This window comes from Pipra filicauda, unplaced genomic scaffold, assembly GCF_003945595.2.
Source record: "Pipra filicauda isolate LSUMZ 115617 unplaced genomic scaffold, ASM394559v2 scaffold141_size4267151_pilon, whole genome shotgun sequence".
Lineage (NCBI taxonomy): Eukaryota > Metazoa > Chordata > Aves > Passeriformes > Pipridae > Pipra > Pipra filicauda.
In genome coordinates this window covers 789,806-810,366 of record NW_024103896.1, presented here as the reverse complement: position 1 = coordinate 810,366, position 20,561 = coordinate 789,806, and the positions used below count along the sequence as shown (strand labels likewise).

Here is a 20,561-nt window from a genome sequence, read left to right as displayed (position 1 = left end):
GAAAATGAAAACCTTAATAAATTCTGCCCATGTTTTTAACACAGAGGTAAGGAAAGAAGTTCCCTAATTATTTTGAAAGATCAACACAAAGAATGAAATTCAATGCTGTTCAGAAAGCCCAGATAATCCTCAAATGTCGCTCAATTCCTTGTTAATCTCACTGAGATGAGAGCTTGAGCTATTTCTTGTCGGAAGAGAAGAACTGGTTATAAATGGAAAATGGCTGGACTCTCAAAATGCAGATACAGATTTTCTTGCTACTCTAGTATTTAAATACAGACAAGATAGCAATGCTAGATTCCTGGTCAGAGGAACGTGGGCATAAACAGAAACTTCTTGATACCTGAAGCAGGAAAGCCTGCTGACTCTCCCTGAAAGTTCCTGTGTACTCAAGGGAGAAGAGAAAGTCTGTGATTGGCAACCAGGAGTTACTGGACAAATAGGGAAAAATTACAGAGGAAAAAAAATTCAGTAGCAAAGATCTGGGTGGTCAAGAACAGGCAGCATTTCTGCAGATCTTCCAAAGGAGGAAGAAGAGGAAAGGTAAAGGAAGAGGACATGATAGAGTCAGGGATGAGCACACAAGATCTGACTCTATGCTGGTCTAAAGACCTGGCTTGTTTGCTTTTAAAGAAAAAGGTTTAGGGGTGATTATGGTGGTGCTGGGCTGACAGTTGGTCTTGATGTCTTGATGGTCTAGATGGTCTAGATGGTCTAGATGGTCTAGATGGTCTAGATGGTCTTGAAGGTCTCTTCCAACCTGGATGATTCTTTGACTCTGCAGCCATTTTGAGTTACAGTACCAGCAGCTCTGGAGATATGAAGCACAACTACACAGAGCATGATGAGGTTGGTTGCAAGAAATAAAACTTGGAAAGAATTCAATGACAAAATGGCATTTTAATGCTAAATTATATTGTTGTTGTGTCCCTGAGGAAAAACCAATGCCTGGAACTCTGCTTTCCGCTCCAAAGCAAATCTGTGTGTGACAGTATTTGATTTTAACTGTAACTTCATTTATTTCTATATGTACGACATGCTAAAACATGTCGTGATAGAAGTGATCACAGTGTTTATGGAAATCCATCCCTCAGGAACCAAAGGCACATGTCAGAGTGTAGTTACTGGGGAGCTGCTCTGAACAGAAGCCAGAGCAGACACCCAGCTTTCCCTGACACAAGAACTGTGAGCTGTAAAACTACCACAACCCTCACAGCTTACTGAAAATGAGCACTAGTTAGCATCAATAAAAAGATTTGGAAGACTAACGGCACCACCTAGCAACAGCTGTCAAAACAATTTACTGTGTCAAGAGCTATTCCAAGAGCTTATATTTCAGGGACTGGACTAAGTCTTTTCTATATTTTTTCCTTCTTTCAGAAATGAAAACAGATAATTTACAGATGCAGTCTTGACTTTTCCCTAGAAAGTCTCCCTCTTCCAATGAGAACAATATTATAGAACCATAGAATCATTTAGGTTGGAAAAGGCCTTTAAGATCATCGAATCCAACATAAAATGACCACTGACAAGCCCAGTCAAAATCATGTCTCTTAGCACCATGTCTACATGATTTTTGAACACTTCCAGGAATGATGACTCCACCACTTTCCTGGGAAGCCTGTTCCAGTGCTTTACAACCCTTTCCATGAAGGAATTCTTCCTAATATCCAATCTAACCCTCCCCTGCCACAACTTCAGGTCATTTCCTCTTGTCCTGAAGTTACCTGGGAGAAGAGACTGATCCCCAGTTCGCTTCAACCTCCTTTCATGTTGTTATAAAGAGAAGGCCCCCTGAGACTCCTTTTCTCCAGGCTAAACAACCCCAGCTCACTCAGTCACTCGTTATAAGACTTGTGCTCCAAACCCTTCACCAGCTCTGTTACCCTTCTCAGGACACACTCCAGCAGTGGTTTGATGACCACTACATGAGTAGCTAGGTAAACCACTTTTTATTTTTTTAAAAACCAGACAACTATCCAATTACAAACCTAAGAATCTGACCATCAGTTTCAATTTCTGGACACTAAGTAAGTGTGTTTCTTAACTAAGGATCTTTGAGACTCAGGTCAAAGCAAGGAATTGTGACTACAATGCAGAAAGCCAGGTTGCTCCCGCATGTGTTGCAGGAGGATCCATAGCTCAGATCCAGTGTCACATTGCAGCTCATTTCTATGTCTGGCTCTTCAGCAATTTGACTGCAAAATCCCATCCAGGTCAGTAGAAAATATGGCAGCTGGCAAATATGATACCTTCAAGAAGAGACTCCCAGCTCAGGAGCACACAGTGTTGGCCACAATGTGAAAGGGCAATATTATGTTCTCAGAGGTTATTATAAAATAGTGACATGTACACAAAAATGTGGATGCTAGGACAATAAAAGGCAATTAAAGGTGGCAAAATGCTGGGTTGGGAAGTGGTTTAGATTTCTAAATTAAATAAAAGATGACAAGAGAGTATTTTGGCCTCTGGTTCTCTTCAGGCATAGATAAGGAGATGTAGATTCAGGTTAATTAAAACAGAGAGAAACAAAGAAAACAGTAAAAAGTAAGAACAGATGTTTTAATGGTTATATAATGACGCTTAATAGAAGAAGAGAAATGTGGATTTAAAAACATTTTTTTCTTCTTTTCCTAAGAGCCTTTTAGAGGTAGAAAACTTTTGGTGAGTTTTTAACACCCTGGTAGCATATAGAGTGTGGTGACATCAGGTATCCTATAGGCAGATCTCACCTCTTTTATAAGAAATTTGTATAAGTAAACTTTGAAAGAATGCTATTGTAAAGTGCAAGTGATTTGAGGTTGTCAAATAAAAAATAAATAGTATTGTTTTATAAATACACCCAGGAATATTTGATTTATCTTCTCTCAACACTTCAAAGTAATCTATTTTTTCAGGAATCCATTCTGTGAGTCTGGCTATCATTGCCACCAAGTGGGCAGGACAGCAACACGTTACTACGCAGAAGTAACAGGCAGAGAAAACTCTAATCAACCTCAGCACTGAAAAATTAATTACAAAGTCATTGTCAGAAATTACTGGATTCTCACTGTTTCTAGAGACAGCCACATGATGAATGATGAGTCATAGTTTCCTGATATCCCACCTGGGGCAGAAGACAAAACTGAAAGGGAGCAGGTTGAGTTTACACCATGAGATACTGTAGCTCAACCATAAACAACCCACTAACACCCATTGCACAGCATCTCTTGCAGTCCAAAAATAGTGGAATATGGATGACAGTCTTCTCCAGACTTTGTCTTGTTGTTGTAAGACATTAAAAAGCACTTTCCAAGCTGTAATAATGAGGACACTCTGATGAAATCTGTGAGAGTTGTGAAATTTTCATCACTACAAAGACAAGTAATCCTGCCCTAAAACCAACTCCAGAACCTGAATCTCATTCAGTTCATCCTCCTAGTTTTGATTGTGGAAGTCTCACTGGTGTTGCCTTTGAATGCTCAGAGGGACACAACCAGCAAAACACAAAGACACACCAAATGGCAGAAATTAACTTGCTCACTAGGATAAGAAAAAAATTGCAAGCTAGAAGTGATAGAAATGTTTGTACTGTCTCAAGGTTTGCTTTAAAACCTAATGCCCTTTAACTACCCAGGTTAGGAGTAGAAATGGGTGTCAAATGCAGTAGTAAGACTGCAAACATATCAGTGGGACTATGGCAATAGATAAATTATAGAATTTTTCTTCGTTTATTTTTTGGTTGGCCAGAGTTTTTATTTCTAATTTGTGTAATTAACCAGAGAAAGACTTTGCCATCCTGTGGTTTACATAGAAGGAATATCTAAAATATACAAATATTTTTTAAAAGTTTAAATGTTAGGGGATATTTTTAATCTTTGGGATCTATTATATCAATAATATGGTTTGACATTACCACAAAAGGCATATCTGAGGATGTTCAATGATCGATTTACTATAGTATGTTTCCTCAATCATCACGCAAAATCCACATTATTACCCTAAATATAGGAGACACACATTGCTTCACCTTAAAATTACACTGTTGTGGTTTACTACCCTCTCAATGACATTCATCAACCCACATGAAATAGACTGCCTGGCATTTTTAAATTACACTAAAAAAGAACAATCTGATTTATTAAGAACAGGAAGTTATTTGTTGTTGTTACCTAGAACTAACACATTCTTTGAGAACAAGAACATGTCAAGAGCTGAATGTTAAGACCACAGCTGAGATTAGCCGCTGCTAATTTCCCATCAAAAAGAGCAAGAAGGCAAGACATTGGTTTCTGTCAGTGATGGGAGGGTAGCTATCAAGCAGCAGCTCAACCTAGTTTCCTTTTGCTTTGTCATGAACATATTGACATGGTGTTCATGGCCGTTTCCAGTGAGGACTATCCTTAACACTGATGTAAAAGAAATGGGATTGGCATTGGCCAGTCTCCTAATAAAACAGTTATATGTTGTCCCCTTGCTCCCAACTCCCTTGACACTTTTCCTGGGTAGCTATCAGCAAACACAGTTGTTGCGCTTTTGGGCCTTGCAAAGTTAGAGATAAAGAATCATGATAATGGAATACTTGAAAAGGCAATTTGCAAGATTTTGGTTGAGCAGCCAGTCCAGTCAAAGGTTTTACTGTTGTGTTAGAGTCACAGATTAACAGATCACAGGGTGTTATTCCATCCCTTAACATCCAAAAGTTGCCATGGCAACTTTATGATAGTGATGCCAAACACTTTTGTGAAGCAAAAAGAAACAGGCAGTAGATACCAGAAGATGGCTTTTGGCTTTGAACTAATTACAAAACCAGTATAGACTGAGGCTGAAAGCAAGAGAAGGACATGTCTGATTGATTATCATGATATAATAAAAGAGATTAATTTATTTGAAAAGAGCCTGACATGAAATGTGACATTATATTTTATTGGGAAGAAGATAGGTCAGACCTCTAAGTAATATTGATGGAGGAGAGAGATGGTTCAAGGACAAAGCACAAATTTAAGATGTCACATAGAAAACCCTCTGTGAAGGACCAGGAATCAGAATGGGAACAATTTCAGAAGTGGAAAAAGATGTACAGCGATTGAAAGGACTTTATGATACAAACTTTACAGTTATTATGTATATACATAATGTATGTTTCCCCAGAATTTGTATCTCCTGGGCATGCCCAGGCTTGTCCACTTCCCTGCTTCCCTGATGATCGGCTGGAGAAGCTGCAGAAAGGAGACAGCCTCCATTTGCCCTTTCCTTCCCCGGTTCCTCCCACAGTCTTTTGCCTGTGCCCCTATCCCGATTTGTTCCCCCATTTGTCTGTCCCATGCTCCACCCCATGTTCTGGCCCTTTCCCAGCCTGAACTGATAAAAAATCCTGTGCACGCCTCAATAAAGCATTCCATCTGCACCCTACCTTGTCTCCTGAACCCATCCGTGCTGTGTCACGGCTCCATCCCCCCTTTGAACCGTGGCAGCCCTCATATCCTAGACACATTCTGCAAGGAATAGAACTTTGTAATAATTCTCTTTTGCTATGACATTAAAACAGTGTCAAGTTTCTGTTATGTATCAATTTCCTTTTAGCATAATTGTAATTCACTTTAAATAGATGTATTGTTTCTAATTTGGACATGTTTGTAATATAAACACAAATGAGTGGAGTTAAAAAAAAAAATTGAGTTACAAACTCAAGCACACAAAGTTAAGGTGTGCCAGCATTAAAGTCTATGTAAGCACAACCCACCCTCCACCTCTCCAGGTGAGCATGATCTTTAATTGCACATTATTTTTTCCCCAGACCCTCAAGTCATTCACTACACAGCACAGACAGCATTCATTAAGAAACAGATATCCAATCCTTTTCACTTCTGATTTTTGTTTTCCCAGTTGAGCAGCGTGTAGCCTAATGTGTGATTTATTGCACACTTCTGAATTTCTATCCTGAAGATATTTCCTCTAAGGCTTTTCTTTGGTGATGATCACTACAGCAGCTGAGTCCTGCAGAAATATTAATTCATATTCACAATAAAAAGGATTCTGTTAATGATACTGTCCTCATTTGACAGATGAGAAATGAAGATTAAAGAGATAATGTCCTGCATAGCCAGAGGTTTGTGGAGTTCACTCTGAAACATCAAGAATCTAATTTTTGTGTAATTCTTAGTGTTGTATAGCATTTATATGTCTAATGAGAATACAAGTAGAAGGCTGAACATGCAGACTCTTGAAAATGCAATCTCAGAATACAAAGTTGGACTAACTGGAAAGCAAGGAACAGAAAAATACCCACCAAACATTCATCAAAGTAAAACTGAGTTGTAGGGACAAACCATATTCAACCTAAACTCAACCTAAACTGAATAACATCTCAGAAAATTATTCAGACTTCAGCTGTTAAGGACAGCTTAACCCTAAAGGTACTGCAAACCAAAATCATAGAATCATAGAATCATCAGGGTTAGAAGAGACTTTTAAGATCATCAAGTCCACCTGTCAACCCAGCACTACCAGTGTAACCCCTAAATCACTAAATCACATCACCCAGCACCAGATCCAGACAACTCTTAAACACCTCCAGGGATGGTGATTCCACCACCTCTCTGGGTCATGCTGGACAACCCTAATGGTGAAATTTTTTTTTCTAATATATAATCTGAATCTCCCCTGTCTCAGCTTAAGGCCATTTCTTCTTTTCTCTCTCTGCAGGCACAGTAGATGAGACAGGTCCTTCTTGGCCACCTGGGCGCACTGTTGGCTCATGTTCAGCCCCTGTTAACCAGCAGCCGCAAGTCCTTTTCTGCCAAAAAGTTCTCGAGTCACTCCTCCCCAAGCCTATAGTGCTGCATGGGATTGTATAACCCAAGTGCAGGACCTGGCACTTCATCTTATTGAACCTCATGCAGTTGTCCCTAGCTCATTGCTCAAGTCTATCCAGGTCTCTCTGTAAAGTCTTCCTACCCTTGAGCAGATTAACATTCCCACCCAACTTCATGACGTCTGCAAATTTACTGAGGGTGCACTCAATCCTTGCATCCAGATCATCAATAAAGATGTTAAACAGGATTGGCCCCAAAACTGAGAAACACTGTTAGTGACTAGCAGCCAACTGGATTTAGGTCCAATCACTACAACAATTTGGATATGGTCATCCAGCCAGTTTTTTACCCCTCAAAGAATCCATCCATCCAAGACATGAACAGCCAGTTTTTCTGGGAAGGTGCTGTGGGAGATGGTGTCAGATGCTTAATTGAAGTGCAGACAGACCACATCCACAGCCCTCCCCTCATCCATCTTGTCATAGAAGGAGATCAAGTTGGTCAAGCTTGCCTTTCATAAATCCATGTTAGCTGGGCTTGATCCCCTGGTTGTCCTGCATGTGTCATGTAATGGCACTCAGGATGATCTCTTCCATAACCTTGCCAGGAACCAAGGTTAGGCTGACAGGCCTGTAGTTGCCCAGATCATCCTTCTGACCCTTCTTGTAGATGGGCCTTACATTTGCCAATTCCCATTCAGCTGGAAATTATTCAGTTAACCAGGACTGCTGGTAGATGATTAAGAGTGGTTTGGAAAGTTCTTTTGGTGGTTCCCTCAATACTATGGCTGGATCCCATTAGGGACAATGGAATTGTGAGTGTCTAATTGGCATAGCAGGTTACTAGCCATCTCTTCTTGGATTATGGGCCTTCACTCATCTCCCCATCACCAGCTTCCAGCTCAGCTGAGGACAACTGGTCTTGATATTGAAGACTGAGGCAAAGAAGGCATTAAATACCTCTGTCTTTTCCTCATCTCATCACTGCACTACCCTCTGCATTCGAAAAATTATGGAGACACTCCTTGACTCTCTTCTTGCTGCCAATGTATTTATAGAAACTTTTTTGATTGTCTTTAACTATAGTGGCCAAATTAAGTTGGGCTTTGGCCATTCTAATCTTCTCCCTACACGATGTTGCAACATCTTTGGAGTCCTCACAAATTACCTAATCCTCCTTCCAGAGATGGTAGATTCTCTTGTTTTTCCCTGAGTTCCAGCCTAAGTTCTCTGCTTTTCCAGGCCGATCTTTTTTCCCCGGTGACTTGTTTTCTTATACCCTGGGGACAGCCTGCTGCTAAATATCTAACAGTTTCTTTTTAAAACACATCCAGCCTTCCTGGACTCCTTTTCCCTTCAGGACTGACTGCAAAGGGACTCTGTCAATCTCCTAAACAGGTCAAAGTCTGTCCACCAGAAGTCCAAGGTGGAAGTTCTGATGGTGCTCCTCCTTCCTTCACAGAGTACAGAAAACGCTGACATTTCATGGTCACTATGCCCAAGATGGCCACTGACCATCACATTACTCACTAGTCCTTCTTTGTTCACAAACACCAGGTCTAGCAGGGCACCTCCTCTGGTAGGTTTATTTACCAGTTGTGTTAGGAAGTTGTCTTCCACACACTCCAGGAGCCTCCTAGACTGCTTCCTCTATGCTGTGTATTTCCAGAGAAAACTTCTGGACTTCTACCAGCCACTTGTAGAATGCCTCATCAGCCTATTTGTCCTTGCTAGCTGGTCTGTAACAGACCACCACAATATCCGCCCTGTTGACCTTCCCCTTGATGTTCACCCAGAGGTAGTCAATCTTGTCATCTTCATCATTGTCGATTTCAATACATGCAAAACACTCTGTAACATATGCAGCTACCCCACCAGCTCTCTTGCTTCACCCGTCTCTTCTAAAGAGCTTATAGCTATCCATTGTAGCACTCCAGTCATGACAGTCATCCCCCCATGTTTCCATGCTGGTGACTACATCATGACTTTCCTTGCTGAACAATAGCTTCCACTCCTCCTGCTTGCTGCCCACACTGCGTGCATTGGTGTAGATGCACTTCAGCTGGGCTGGTAGTTTGGTCCCTGTCACAGGCCTGCCGCACCTAAGCTCATCTCTAGTGATCCTGGTCTTATCCCTTTCCCCCTCTGAGCCTAGTCTAAAGACCTCTCAATCAGCCCTGCTAATTCCTGGGCCATGATCCTTTACCCCCTCTGAGTTAGGTGCACCCCATCTGACATGAGCAGGCCTGGTGCCGTGTAAGCCACCTTGTGGTCAAAAAAACCCAATACTGGCACATGTATTGATCTGTTGAAATTTCCTATTCCTTTCAGCATTTCCCCTTAGTACTGAAGGAATCGAGAAGAATACTATCTGCTCACCTGCTCCTTCAACTAAATGCCCCAGTGTCCTGAAGTCCCATTTTGAACCCTGGGACTTCTTCCTTCAATCTCATCTCTATCCGCCTGGAATACTAATAGAGGGTAGTAGTCAGAGGGCTGTGCCAAATCAGGCAGCTTCCTGGTTACATCCCTTACCCAGGCCCCAAGGAGGCACCATCTTTTCAGAACACAGAGCATATAACAGTGTACGCTCGGAAGTACCATGATCAAAGAGGATATATGGGATTGCTTCTCTGGGCACCAGTGAAAATGCAAGATGACAGGAAGATATTTACAGCCTTTATGGGGGTATACCATACTAAATATGGTCAAGTACATCTAAATCAGTCCAGATGCATAAAGAGCATTCAAAAATAAACCCATAGTGTTTCCCAGAGAAGGTGCCCATAGAGGTGCTCTTTTCTTTTCTTTTGTTCTCTACTAGCTAGTAATTACAGTTAATAATAGCAATTAGAGATCCTAATCGGGAGATGTGGACTCAAAATTCTCCTTGGTCCAAGGGGACAGCATTCCCAGTTTTCAAATTCAAGCCAGGTTGTTGGGTGTGTTTTGAACCCGTCCCTTTCCAATCTCTATTGCCAAAGGAAAGCCCTCTATGGCAGGATTTTCACGACTCCTTAAGCCTTAGCAAGAAGAACAGAGAGACGGATGCGCACATTCATACCACAAAGCAAAAGGGCAGCTGATTATCTAACAGTGAGAATCTGCCCTGGATTCACCAGAGAAAGAGGATTTCTTGTGCAGAGAGTAACCAGAGAATAATTGTCTACTACCACTTCCCACACAAGAACTATCAAATTAAATGAGCAGGGGGCAGGTTCAAAACTAGTGAAAGGAAGCTTTTTCCCCCATTCAATATATAGTTAAGGCAGGGATCTTTTTGCTGCAAAAAGTTGTGATAAAAGTTCAAATAACATCTTTAAAAGATGATGGAAGGAAAAAAAGTCCTCCAATGACTATTACATACAATAATATCACGTTTGGTTCAGGAAATCCCTGAGCTGTAAATTGTTTGAGGCTGGGTAAGTATTTTGTGAAAGGATTGTAATAGGCTTGACCTTTCCTTAAACTCTCCCTAGTATTCTACTTCAGTAATTGTTGCCTGCTGAGCTAGCAGGACTTGTGGCCATAGAGTATCAAACTTTTTGTGTCTTATGTTTTGATAAAACCATAAGGAGCACTGGGGACAGTGAATTCTGTTCCTGCCTTTAATATGAAGATTGAGAAACAGACTATAAGGTCTGAAGAGATTTGTTTAAAACAATTTATTACCCTCAAATAATTTCTACCACTGTTCTTCTTTATACTCAGCCTTCCAGTATTATTTATTATATGACTTCCATAAAGTGACTGTACATGGTATCATGTAAAGGGGCCTTTCTTTTTCTATTTGTTTTTTCTAGCCCTTCAGTCTTTCCTAGACTTTTTGACACCTTACCTTCAGCAAGCCCGTCAGATCTGGGCTTGGTTGGTTGGAGCAGCTGCGGTTGGAGGCGTCGTTACTGCTGTGCTCACAGGTCTCCTTAAGGCCTGTCGAAAGAAAAAAAGAGGAACCTCTTCAGAGATACAACCCTTGCTCATAGAAAGTGAAGATTACAACAACATAACTTATCAGTCCAATTTCTAGATGCCTCTGGTAACTCAGTCGTGTTACTAAGGTGCTAATCAAGCATGGAGTGTTTGATGGATGTTTACAAATACCTTGCTGAGATGTGCTGCATGAGCAGGATGGGCAGCCTTGCTCCTCAAGCGTCTTGTAACCTCCAGTGTTGTAATATCTTATCAGATCCACTCCTACAAAAATCTCTCAGATCCAACATAAGCTACCGCGCTACCCAAAGAACACCATGTATTTCCTATGGTTGATTAAATAATGCTCCTATGAAACCAGACCAGCTTGTGTGTTGGTGGCTTTAATGTATAATAATTCCCTTTTATTTGTTCTTTCACCATTGTAGGCTCCAATACCGCAGGCCAATCCATGTGTTTGGCACATGGATCTAGTAAGAGGTGTCTGACTGCACAATCTGTGCTACATTCACTCTGTGTTTGAATGTAAGATCAGAAAGAGCAAAATAGGTGGTGACTGAGTAGAGTGAATGTCCCATAGACACATTTTTCTTCTGGGATAGAAGCATTTTCCCTCCAGTTCCCATGTCCTGTTTGCCCTCGATTAAATGTTATCAGCAGAAGAAAGAAGGATTTCAGAAACCACTTCTCACTTGCCTCAAATACTCCAGCTAGTCGCTGTCCTCTATACTACCTTGCATTTGTCTGGGTAGCTGGGAGATTTTTAGGAGATGAAACCTAGTCTCACCATGCCCACCTCTGTTCCATTTGACTTTACAATTGCTCATATTACAGTCGACTTTTGGGTGCTCAATATGCATATATTCCATGAGGCAAAAAAAGGGTATGGTGGATAGACTGATTGGACAGCAGGTGCCCATCAAAGTTACTCTGTCACTTCGCTCCTCAACCGAGAAGGGGAGAGGAAATATAACAAAAGGCTCATGGGTCGAGGTAAGGAGGTGGAGAGATTACTTGCCTAATACTGTCATGGGCAAAACCGACTTGACTTGGGAAAATTAGTTTAATTTCTTGCCAATCAAAAGTCAGAATAGGATAATGAGAAATAAATAATAATTAAAAAAAAATAATATACCTTCTCCAACCCCTCCCTTCTTCCCAGGCTCAAATCCATATTTCTCTAAATCCTCCATACCAGCAGCACAGGGGGACAGAAAATGGGGGCTGTGTCACCTCATCATACGTTGTCCCTGTGAGGACTCCTTACACTCTTCCCTTGCTCCAGCATGGGGTTCCTTCCACAGGACATAATCCTCCATGAACTTCTCCAGTGTGAGTCCTTCCCATGGGCTGCAGTTCTTCGTGAACTGCTTCAGCGTGGGTCCCTTCCATGAAGACTGCTAAATGTTGGCCTCCCCATGGGATCACGAGTCCTGTCCGCAAACCTGCTCCAGTGCGGGCTCCTCTCTCCATGGGGCCACAAGGTCCTGCCAGGAGCCTGCTCCAGAATGGGCTTCCCACAGGGTCACAGTCTCCTTTGGGCATCCCCCTGCTCTGATATGAGATTCTCCAAGGGCTGCAGGTGAATGTCTGTTCCCCCATGGACCTCCATGGACTTCAGGGACACATCCTGACTCACCATGGTCTGCACCATGGGCAGAGGAATCTCTGCTCCAGCACCTGCTCCTCCTCCTTCTGCACTGACCTTGGTGTCTGCAGGGCTGTTTCTCTTAGATATTCTCACTCCTCTTTCCCAGCTGCAAATGCTTGAACACTGCACGGAGCCTCAAGCACGTTCAGGGGGACCGTGAGAAGGCTGAGGGAGGGAAGGTAAGTAGGAAGGAATGGACAAAAACTGCATCATTTTCAAATGGGGGAAACATGAACTTTGACAACTGGTCTGAATGCTCTCCTCTAGCCAATAAATGCCATGGAAACTTTCAAATGAGCTATTTTCTCTCACAAATGCCTCTAGTGGACATCCACACGGACTATTATCTTGACTGTTTTCAACTGCCCAATTACATGGACTCACTTCCTTTTCAGGACAATTGCACTGGAATTGTCCTCTGAACTATATAAACTTGACAGAGCAGAAGATACATCCAGCAGCAAGGGATTTGTTTATCTGTTGAGAAGGGTCCACCTACAGTGGATGCTTCTTTAGGAAGTGTCTTGTGATTTTTCACATCAAAGTGTTAGTATTCCTTTCCTGCTCTGGAAATCCTGCTTTCAAGAAGCATACAAGGACTTTTGCAGTCTCTCAACTATCCTTGACTGAACAGTAATGGTCACAAAACCAGGCAAAAATGGAAGGTGGGAATAAAACTAGCAGTGTATTACGCAGCAATAGAAGGAATGGTCTACACCCTGACCAATACCTGCTGATCTACTCCACTGCCCTGATTAAGGAAGACACTGGCTAAAATCTCCTCTGACTCAGCAAAGTGCAGGCCTTTTGCTAAATGAAGCTGTTCTACTTGAAAAACTCTGGTCTTAAATCCAAGAACTGTCTCTTTTTGTATGGCTTCTGATGCTTGATCTGAGTTACTACTAGACAAGTGCTCTCCAGTATCTCAGTTAAATATTAAAAACAAGCACAAACAAATGTTTCTTGGAACTGAGGCATAAGCAGGAGAAAAGGAATTATACTATGATTATATCTCAAGGGGTCAGTTCAATCTTGTAATGTGTATTTTACTTAAGCCAGGATATTCCATTGGTAAAAATAAATGATAGCAAGAGAGGGAAAATACTCATATTTAAATTTTAATAATTTTCAATTTTAATAAATGTTGATTGTTTTCAAAGTCAGATAAACACAAATATTTTTATTCAGTCTATTTGAGGACTTCACTCAGATTCCACAACTATTAACTATTTGTTTAATTCCTCTGGACTACTTCAGCTAACAAAATGGGAAAAAAACCCCTCTGATAGGTACACAGTGAAAAGTATACTTTGTCCCTCAGTGATTTTTCTAAAACCTCACTTGTTGTGTTTGATAACAATGGGTTGGCTAAAATATTTAAAATTATTATGTAACTCTTATTCTGAAAAATTCTTTTGCACAAATATGAAAAAAGTTAACAGAAGAAATTTGAAAAGGAAATATTTGGGGACAGAGAAAAAAATAAAAATTGCTTTTTATTCAATAACAGTTCACAGAAGCCTAAGTGGCATGATTGCCTGGGAATTCCAGACTCCCTGCTCTCACTCAGCTGCACTGGGCAGATGGAGATGGCGTCGACTGCAGTGAATTTGAGATATAAAGACCCATTCAGCCTACGGAGGGAGAATGAAAATCCCATATGCTCCCAGGGGCTTCCCAGGCAGTCTCCTGTGGGAGCTGGTACACTTCTGGGGCCCCCAGTCCTGAAGTTAGAACATGACAGGAATATGTTGGAATTGTGTACCTTAAAAGTCCCAAATGTCCAGCTTTGAGACAGTCTGAATGGCTGTGGCAGTCTGTGACAGACTGCAGCAGAGCTGTGATCCCTGGTTGGGTGGTTGCCCTGGTAGAAAGGTAACTCCCGTGTTTTATTAGGCATTTGTTGAAAAAAAATGCCATTGTGCAAAATATTTGTGTCAGTAAAGCGATATCATACTTTGAAAAGTTGTTCTGATAGAAAAATCCTAAGCAAGTTTATTTCAATCTCTGCAGTATTCCATGGTGACAACATTTCATTTTCACATTGGTCAAGGTAATTTTTACCAGATGTCATCCCCTTGCAAAGGACATGGCCAACAAATAATTTCTGATTCAACTCCTCAGCTGTTGGTGCCGTCTCCACAGGTTACCAGTGTTCCCTGGGTCTCCCTCTTCTGGCTATGGCAACTCAGCATGTGTGGAAGGATGAAAGTGGAGACCTCATTAGGTCTCCTAAATCCTGCTTTTTGCCAGTTCTTGATCATCTCTTCTTCCTAAAAAGCATGGAATGCATAATTCATACTTGTGACCATACTTGTGACCTATGTGAAAGTCTGTTTATGCTCTACTCAGATCATTTACCAATTCCCAGGCAGGCTTCTTCCTTTCCCTTTTCTTCAGCTGAGGATCTAATAGCCCATTTTCTTTCCCCAAAAGCTTAATCACAGAGAACTCATATAAGCTCTAACTGATGAAAGGGAATTTTTATCGCCTTCATACTTGTAGGCACATCCCCAAGCATTTTTCCCATTTACCATATGACCTGGTGACCATGTCTGCTCTGGGAGGGAACAAAGAACATAGCCCTATTTCCAACAGTCAGCATGGTCTGTGGCCAGGAATAGATAATACAGTGTATATTAATCTTAGTAACTAGGACAAAATTTATACAAGCAACACATGCTGGTTCTCTCCAGCATTGTGGTGCTTCTGCTTAGGCCGGAGTTAAACCTCTTCAGAAGTGTATCTGACTGAGCACATGAAACCCCAACTGCTCCTCTTTTCTGAGCAAAGTTGTTTAGGTTCCTTCAGCACTGGAAGGAAACACCACTGCCAGGTGTAGACTGACTGCACCAATCTTAGAGCAACTATTTTGTGACAGGAGAAACTGTCCTGCAGAGATGCCTCCCCATTGGCTTTCTGGGGAAAACAGGTAGCTTAACGACCAGCTACCTAAGTTTTGGATGGGTCAGAAGGAGGGAAAGGACTCTTTCAGCACTACGTCACTGAATGTTTTCTGGGCCGCCAGCACTGCCAGGAGATGTTGTGCTTTCTGTCTTCAGGCTACGAATGCAATGGCACATTTTTTTTCTTCTTGGAATCATGTTCAAGGTTGTGCTTACTTCTGTGTTCAAACAAATGTAAGTGTTGAAGGACCTCTTTTCTTGATAGATGTTTCCCTGAAATGGAAGCTGTAGCTCCTGTATTTTTTTTCATTAGGAATAAGGTAATACCTTGAGGCTGTGCTTGCCATGTAATCTCATTGAATCAGAATGGTCAGAGCTTAAACATAACCCTGCCTTAATATTTTCCTCTGTCTGGCCAAGGTATCTTGAAACAGTAAACTTCCCATTGCCATTAGGCAGTTGGCTCAGCCTTGGGGAGTGTATTCTGATGAATCAATGACAAAAATGGGAGTTGAAAACCTAGATCTTGTGTATCTAAATCACATAAACCTTGACCCCACGGGTATTGAGATTAGTCTTGTCTGAAAGTACTTGTTAGACAAGGATCCCACCAGTTTAATATGCAGGACAGTTTCTGCAGTATCAGCACCATGTTGTTTCACACAATGAAAAAATTTCTCCAATCTAGAAAATACCTGACACCTTCATAACAAAGTACTCAGCATTGTATATCCTTGGCCTTTGCAAGAGGCTGTTACCTCTGTCAAGTTTTTAATTTTCTAGCCTGGTTTTTTACTTCCTTGGACTGTTAAGAGTTACAGTTATTCAAGGCAAGACAATGAGCAGCTGTCTGTCTTTTTCATTCTGTTCTCCCTCCCACATTTTACCCAAACGTGTATTTTTAGCACCTGGCCCCTAAGTTAAATCTGTAATTCACCATCTGTGTACACACACATGTGTAGGGATGCAAGTCATTTTGAATCAGTCTCCATAGTGAGCTGAAAATTGGCAGCAATGAGACCTTGTCACTAAAAACAGCCTTTTACTGTAATTTTTGTAATAAACTCTGAATTAGATATGAAGTAGCTATTCTAACTATAGAAAACCAACTTATTTCTGCATATCCATTAGGCTTTCTGATGTCTCATTTTACAAATGGACATTTCCCCAGGAGTCTCACCTCCTCTTCAGGGCATCAGTTATGAAGAATTCATAAGATGCCAAAAAAGTTCTAGAAATCTGATTAATAAAATATGTAGAAAAACTAGTATTTTCCCCACAAACAAAAAAAAAATCCTCTTTGAAATAAGAATTTGGCAATAAACATAAATGCTGGACTCTCACCGTGGCTTGGCACTTCAGATTATCTCCATGCAACTTGATTCCCTCTCCTATCATCCCAGACTGCACTGTTTTATCCATCCAGAAAAGGGATCCCCAAGGGCTCAGTGGTGGGATTGTCCCACAGTTTTGAGGCTGGTATAGTGGTGGTAATGACAGGCGTGGTACATACACGACTGCTGTCTGAGTGCATCACACAGGTTTTAAAGGAACTTGGATGTATAAAAACACGATCCTGCATTTCTTCATTCTTTTCTACTAAACAAAAAAATATTCTCAGGCAATAATAAGCAAATCAGGCATTTTCAGGTGGATTACACATTGTTGACAAATTTTCACACATTTTCCTTTAATCGTAACAGTGTTAAAATGCTTCTGTTTTGAATCACTCACATTGAATATAATTGCATGTCAGGAAGATCTGCTACTAAGAAGTTGAAGGTCTGGACTGTCTTCTCATAAATTTATGGGGGGATTGGCAGATGGTCCATTAATGGTGCTCTGCTTAATTTACTGCAGACTGATTTCATTGTCAGACAGCCTGGCTGTATAGAATGAAATATATATGTGGCTATATATATTTGGAAAAATACCAAATTATCAAGCTGATGGTATTTGGATACAGAAATATTTAATAGTGGAATTAGGAGAAAATGTGACTTTTTTTTTTTTAAATTGAAGCACCACATTGCAGAGTAACACAGCTACAACCATTAGCTGATAGAAAAATACATATATTCATGGTAAAAATATAAATAAATAACTGTATACTTACAATAGTAGTAAAAGTTGTACAACATATGTGCATGTGTTTGGACAAACCCTATAAAGATTCTTTTCCCAGCTCCCCTTTCATCTGGATGACATTATAGTCATTTATATCAAGAACAAGTGAACAAAAGATTTCTCAAGTCAGAACAGCAGCAATTTGTTTTAACTTTGATCCTGTCACTTAATGCCACAGTGACCATGGAAGATACAGACCACCAGAGAATCCAGACTCCATGTCCTCTTTTACACCATAATGGACTTCAGATGCTACTTTAAAATAAATTTTAGTCTTTCAATTCTATAGTCTGTGGTCCCACTTATTTAATCCAGAGGGCTGACTTTCAAAGCATCAACCTCCTATTAATATTCAGAGAGAATCAGACTCTTAACAACTCTCATTTAAGAACCTAAATGAAAATGAGGCTTTTCTGTCTTCCTTACAGCTACAAGAAAAGGTGCTTGTTACTTCAGAAAATTGGATCACTTCTAGTCAGAAGTTCTTTCCCCTTTCAGTGGAACAAATACGCTTAAATCCAAAAGTCTAGACACCAAGTCTTAAAAATGACAGCCTTTTGTCTCATCCGAGGAGCCATGGCACTCTACAGCACCAAACAAGGATGTCTGCAGGGAGGCTGTCATGTTAGAAATTGGTGTTTAGTGGTCTGGGTACAGATGACAGATTGGGAAATCTCTGCAGTCATCCCAATTAAGGTGACATTCTCCTACAAGCAGACACACTACAGTAAAAGGTTACAGGAAGACTTGTTCGGAAAATTAATCTGTAGAGAGAGAAGAAACTTTGGAGTAACAAAGTTAATTTTCACAAAAATCAGAAGAATGGTTTTGGGGAGGAAGATAGGACAAATTGTCCTATCAGATCATCAGTCATCAGTTCACAATGTGCAATTTCAGATTAGAAAGCGCAGTTATTAAGCTCAATTTAAAGCTTATGCATATGCTAAACAAGAAACCAGAAAGAGAAATAATAAATCATGGAGCCATTAAATTCATAAGTATTAAATTTGAGAGGAGTTACAATAAGGGAAATGGATGACAAATGCAGATGATTTTAAGTCATTTTGCTTACAAAAATGATGATGAGTTTTCAGGAGAAACAATCCAAGTTGCATTGATTACAAATTATTCCAATATGCCACTCTTCAGCCCTCCTACAATATCCACATGCCTGTAATACTTTTCAGGGCATATTTAAGGCAAAGAATCAGATTGCCTGCAGTGAACAAGGCTCTGACTGGATTGCACAGCTTTCAGGAGGCTAGTGGGACCAGCAATGTGGTACCTGCAATGTGGTACCTATCCTTTTACTCCAGTATTCAGAATCAGGAACAGGTAAAGGATAACCTGTGTGTGCTTCTCAGATGGTCTCAATTTTGTAACTGTTTTTTCGAATGGTTCTTCAGCTGAGATATTGTAGGAGGCAGGGGAGGCCAGGTCACATCTAATTAGCACCCGCATTTACAGCCCATAACATGCTGTGTTCTCCAAATAAATACGTACATTCCCTGTAACACCAATGGAGTGAAAAAGGAGCTTTTAAAACAGTTTATATGCTGAAATGCAAAAATCCAGGTCAGGTGAATCAGATCCCGTTAGAGGTCTTCAAAAGTTTTCACGTGCCCCACTGATGATGTGAGAAAGGTGTTCATTTACTTTAGGAGATTTGGTTCATTACATAACTGAAATTCATGCGAGATTGGTGCATAGGTTAGGCAGACAGCTGCTGCTCAGACCACAGCTGCTAGTTTTCTCTCTAGAAAAGCTCATGTATTAGCTCATGAGCTTTTGAGCAGCCTTTGCCTACCATTGCCCATCCTTCTGCTCACCTCGTTATCAGGAATTTATTATGATTAATTATGTCCATATAGCGGTGGAGTGGGGAGGAGGAAGCAGTTTTTCTCTTAAAAAAACAGCAGACTGCAATACTTTGTTTGCTGCCCACTCTAAAGAGTTTCTTATTTGCTTCAGCATTTTCAGCCAGGTTTTGTAAAAAAATACATCCCTCCAACTTTTTATGTTCTCCTTTCCCTAATCTTCTTGCTAAAATGCATTTGCGAAATACATTGTTTCCCATAAAAATTCTCCAAAATATCAGACAGAAAATCAAAGCTCAAGAGCCAAAACACATTTTGCCAAACCCCATTACTTGGCCAGGGGAAGGTGAGTGGGAAAGGATATTCCTCTTAATGAAAAACTCCATCGTAATTTTTGAAGTTATAATTTTTTCCTCAGATAGCTCTACCCAGCCTGCCACTGACCCTGCATTAAGTATAAATAAACACCTTTTGCAGTTACACAGAGCAAGACCTTCTCTGAAGTGGAGATGTTAGCTTTCTCTCTGAGTTTTTAACCTATGAGAAGGTTTAATGTATGAAAAGGAATATACAGGGATTTGGGTTTTTTTTATCTTGTTGCAGTTAAAACTCCTCATTCTGGAGATGGTACTTTTTGCCGTCATTATATCAACACCACTCTGGAATGAGAAAGCAAAAAATACAACCAAATGAAGTTTAATTTTGTATTCTTAGTTATCAAAACTAAATTACCCAGAACTTTTGACAACAATTCTGAAAAATCTCAGACAAGATCGCATACTCGTAATAATCCATGCTTCACATGTAGTTTTCCTATAAAACCCCACAACCCTGCCAAATGCAGAAATGATTAGGTGGACAGCCACCAGAAAATTCAACATCGAGTGGGTGCTTTAGTCTCCAGCGTGCCAGACAGACCCCTAACCACATTACTGCAAAGTAATCCATTACTGGATCATGAGTTTTAAACCAGTTGTTGCAGATTTGGTGTAGAATCAAAAGTGTCTTGAAGATCATAATAAAATACCAGCTCTCCATCAAGATCAATACTTCACCAGACCAAGCCGACTAAAGCAAAAGACCAGATCACGTTTCACTGTCAGGCACTCAAATATCAGGCTCATCATAGGTGGGAAGGATTTCTACACACTTCTGGTATGGGAAGGAACTTTGTTCATGACTGATTTTGATGGGTTAGAGTCAGGCATGTGCTGCTTTCTGCTTCCACTGTGCTCTAAACAAAGACATTCAGAGTGCAGAGGAGTGATATTCTTCTAAATTCCAGTGGTGTGATGATGAGAATGAAATAATATATTCTACCTCCGAGATGGTCTCAG

General features: G+C 40.7%; 1 protein-coding gene across 1 annotated transcript in view; it reads left to right on the top strand.

Moving 5' to 3' along the window:
* TYR (tyrosinase) overlaps positions 1–11,080 on the top strand; it is a 55,415-nt gene extending 44,335 nt beyond the window's left edge. The window contains exon 5 of the mRNA XM_027744611.2: positions 10,597–11,080. Coding sequence (XP_027600412.2) covers positions 10,597–10,820 — 224 coding nt within the window. The 3' untranslated portion in view covers positions 10,821–11,080. The remainder of the gene's footprint in view (positions 1–10,596) is intronic.
* Positions 11,081–20,561: the final 9,481 nt, after the last annotated feature.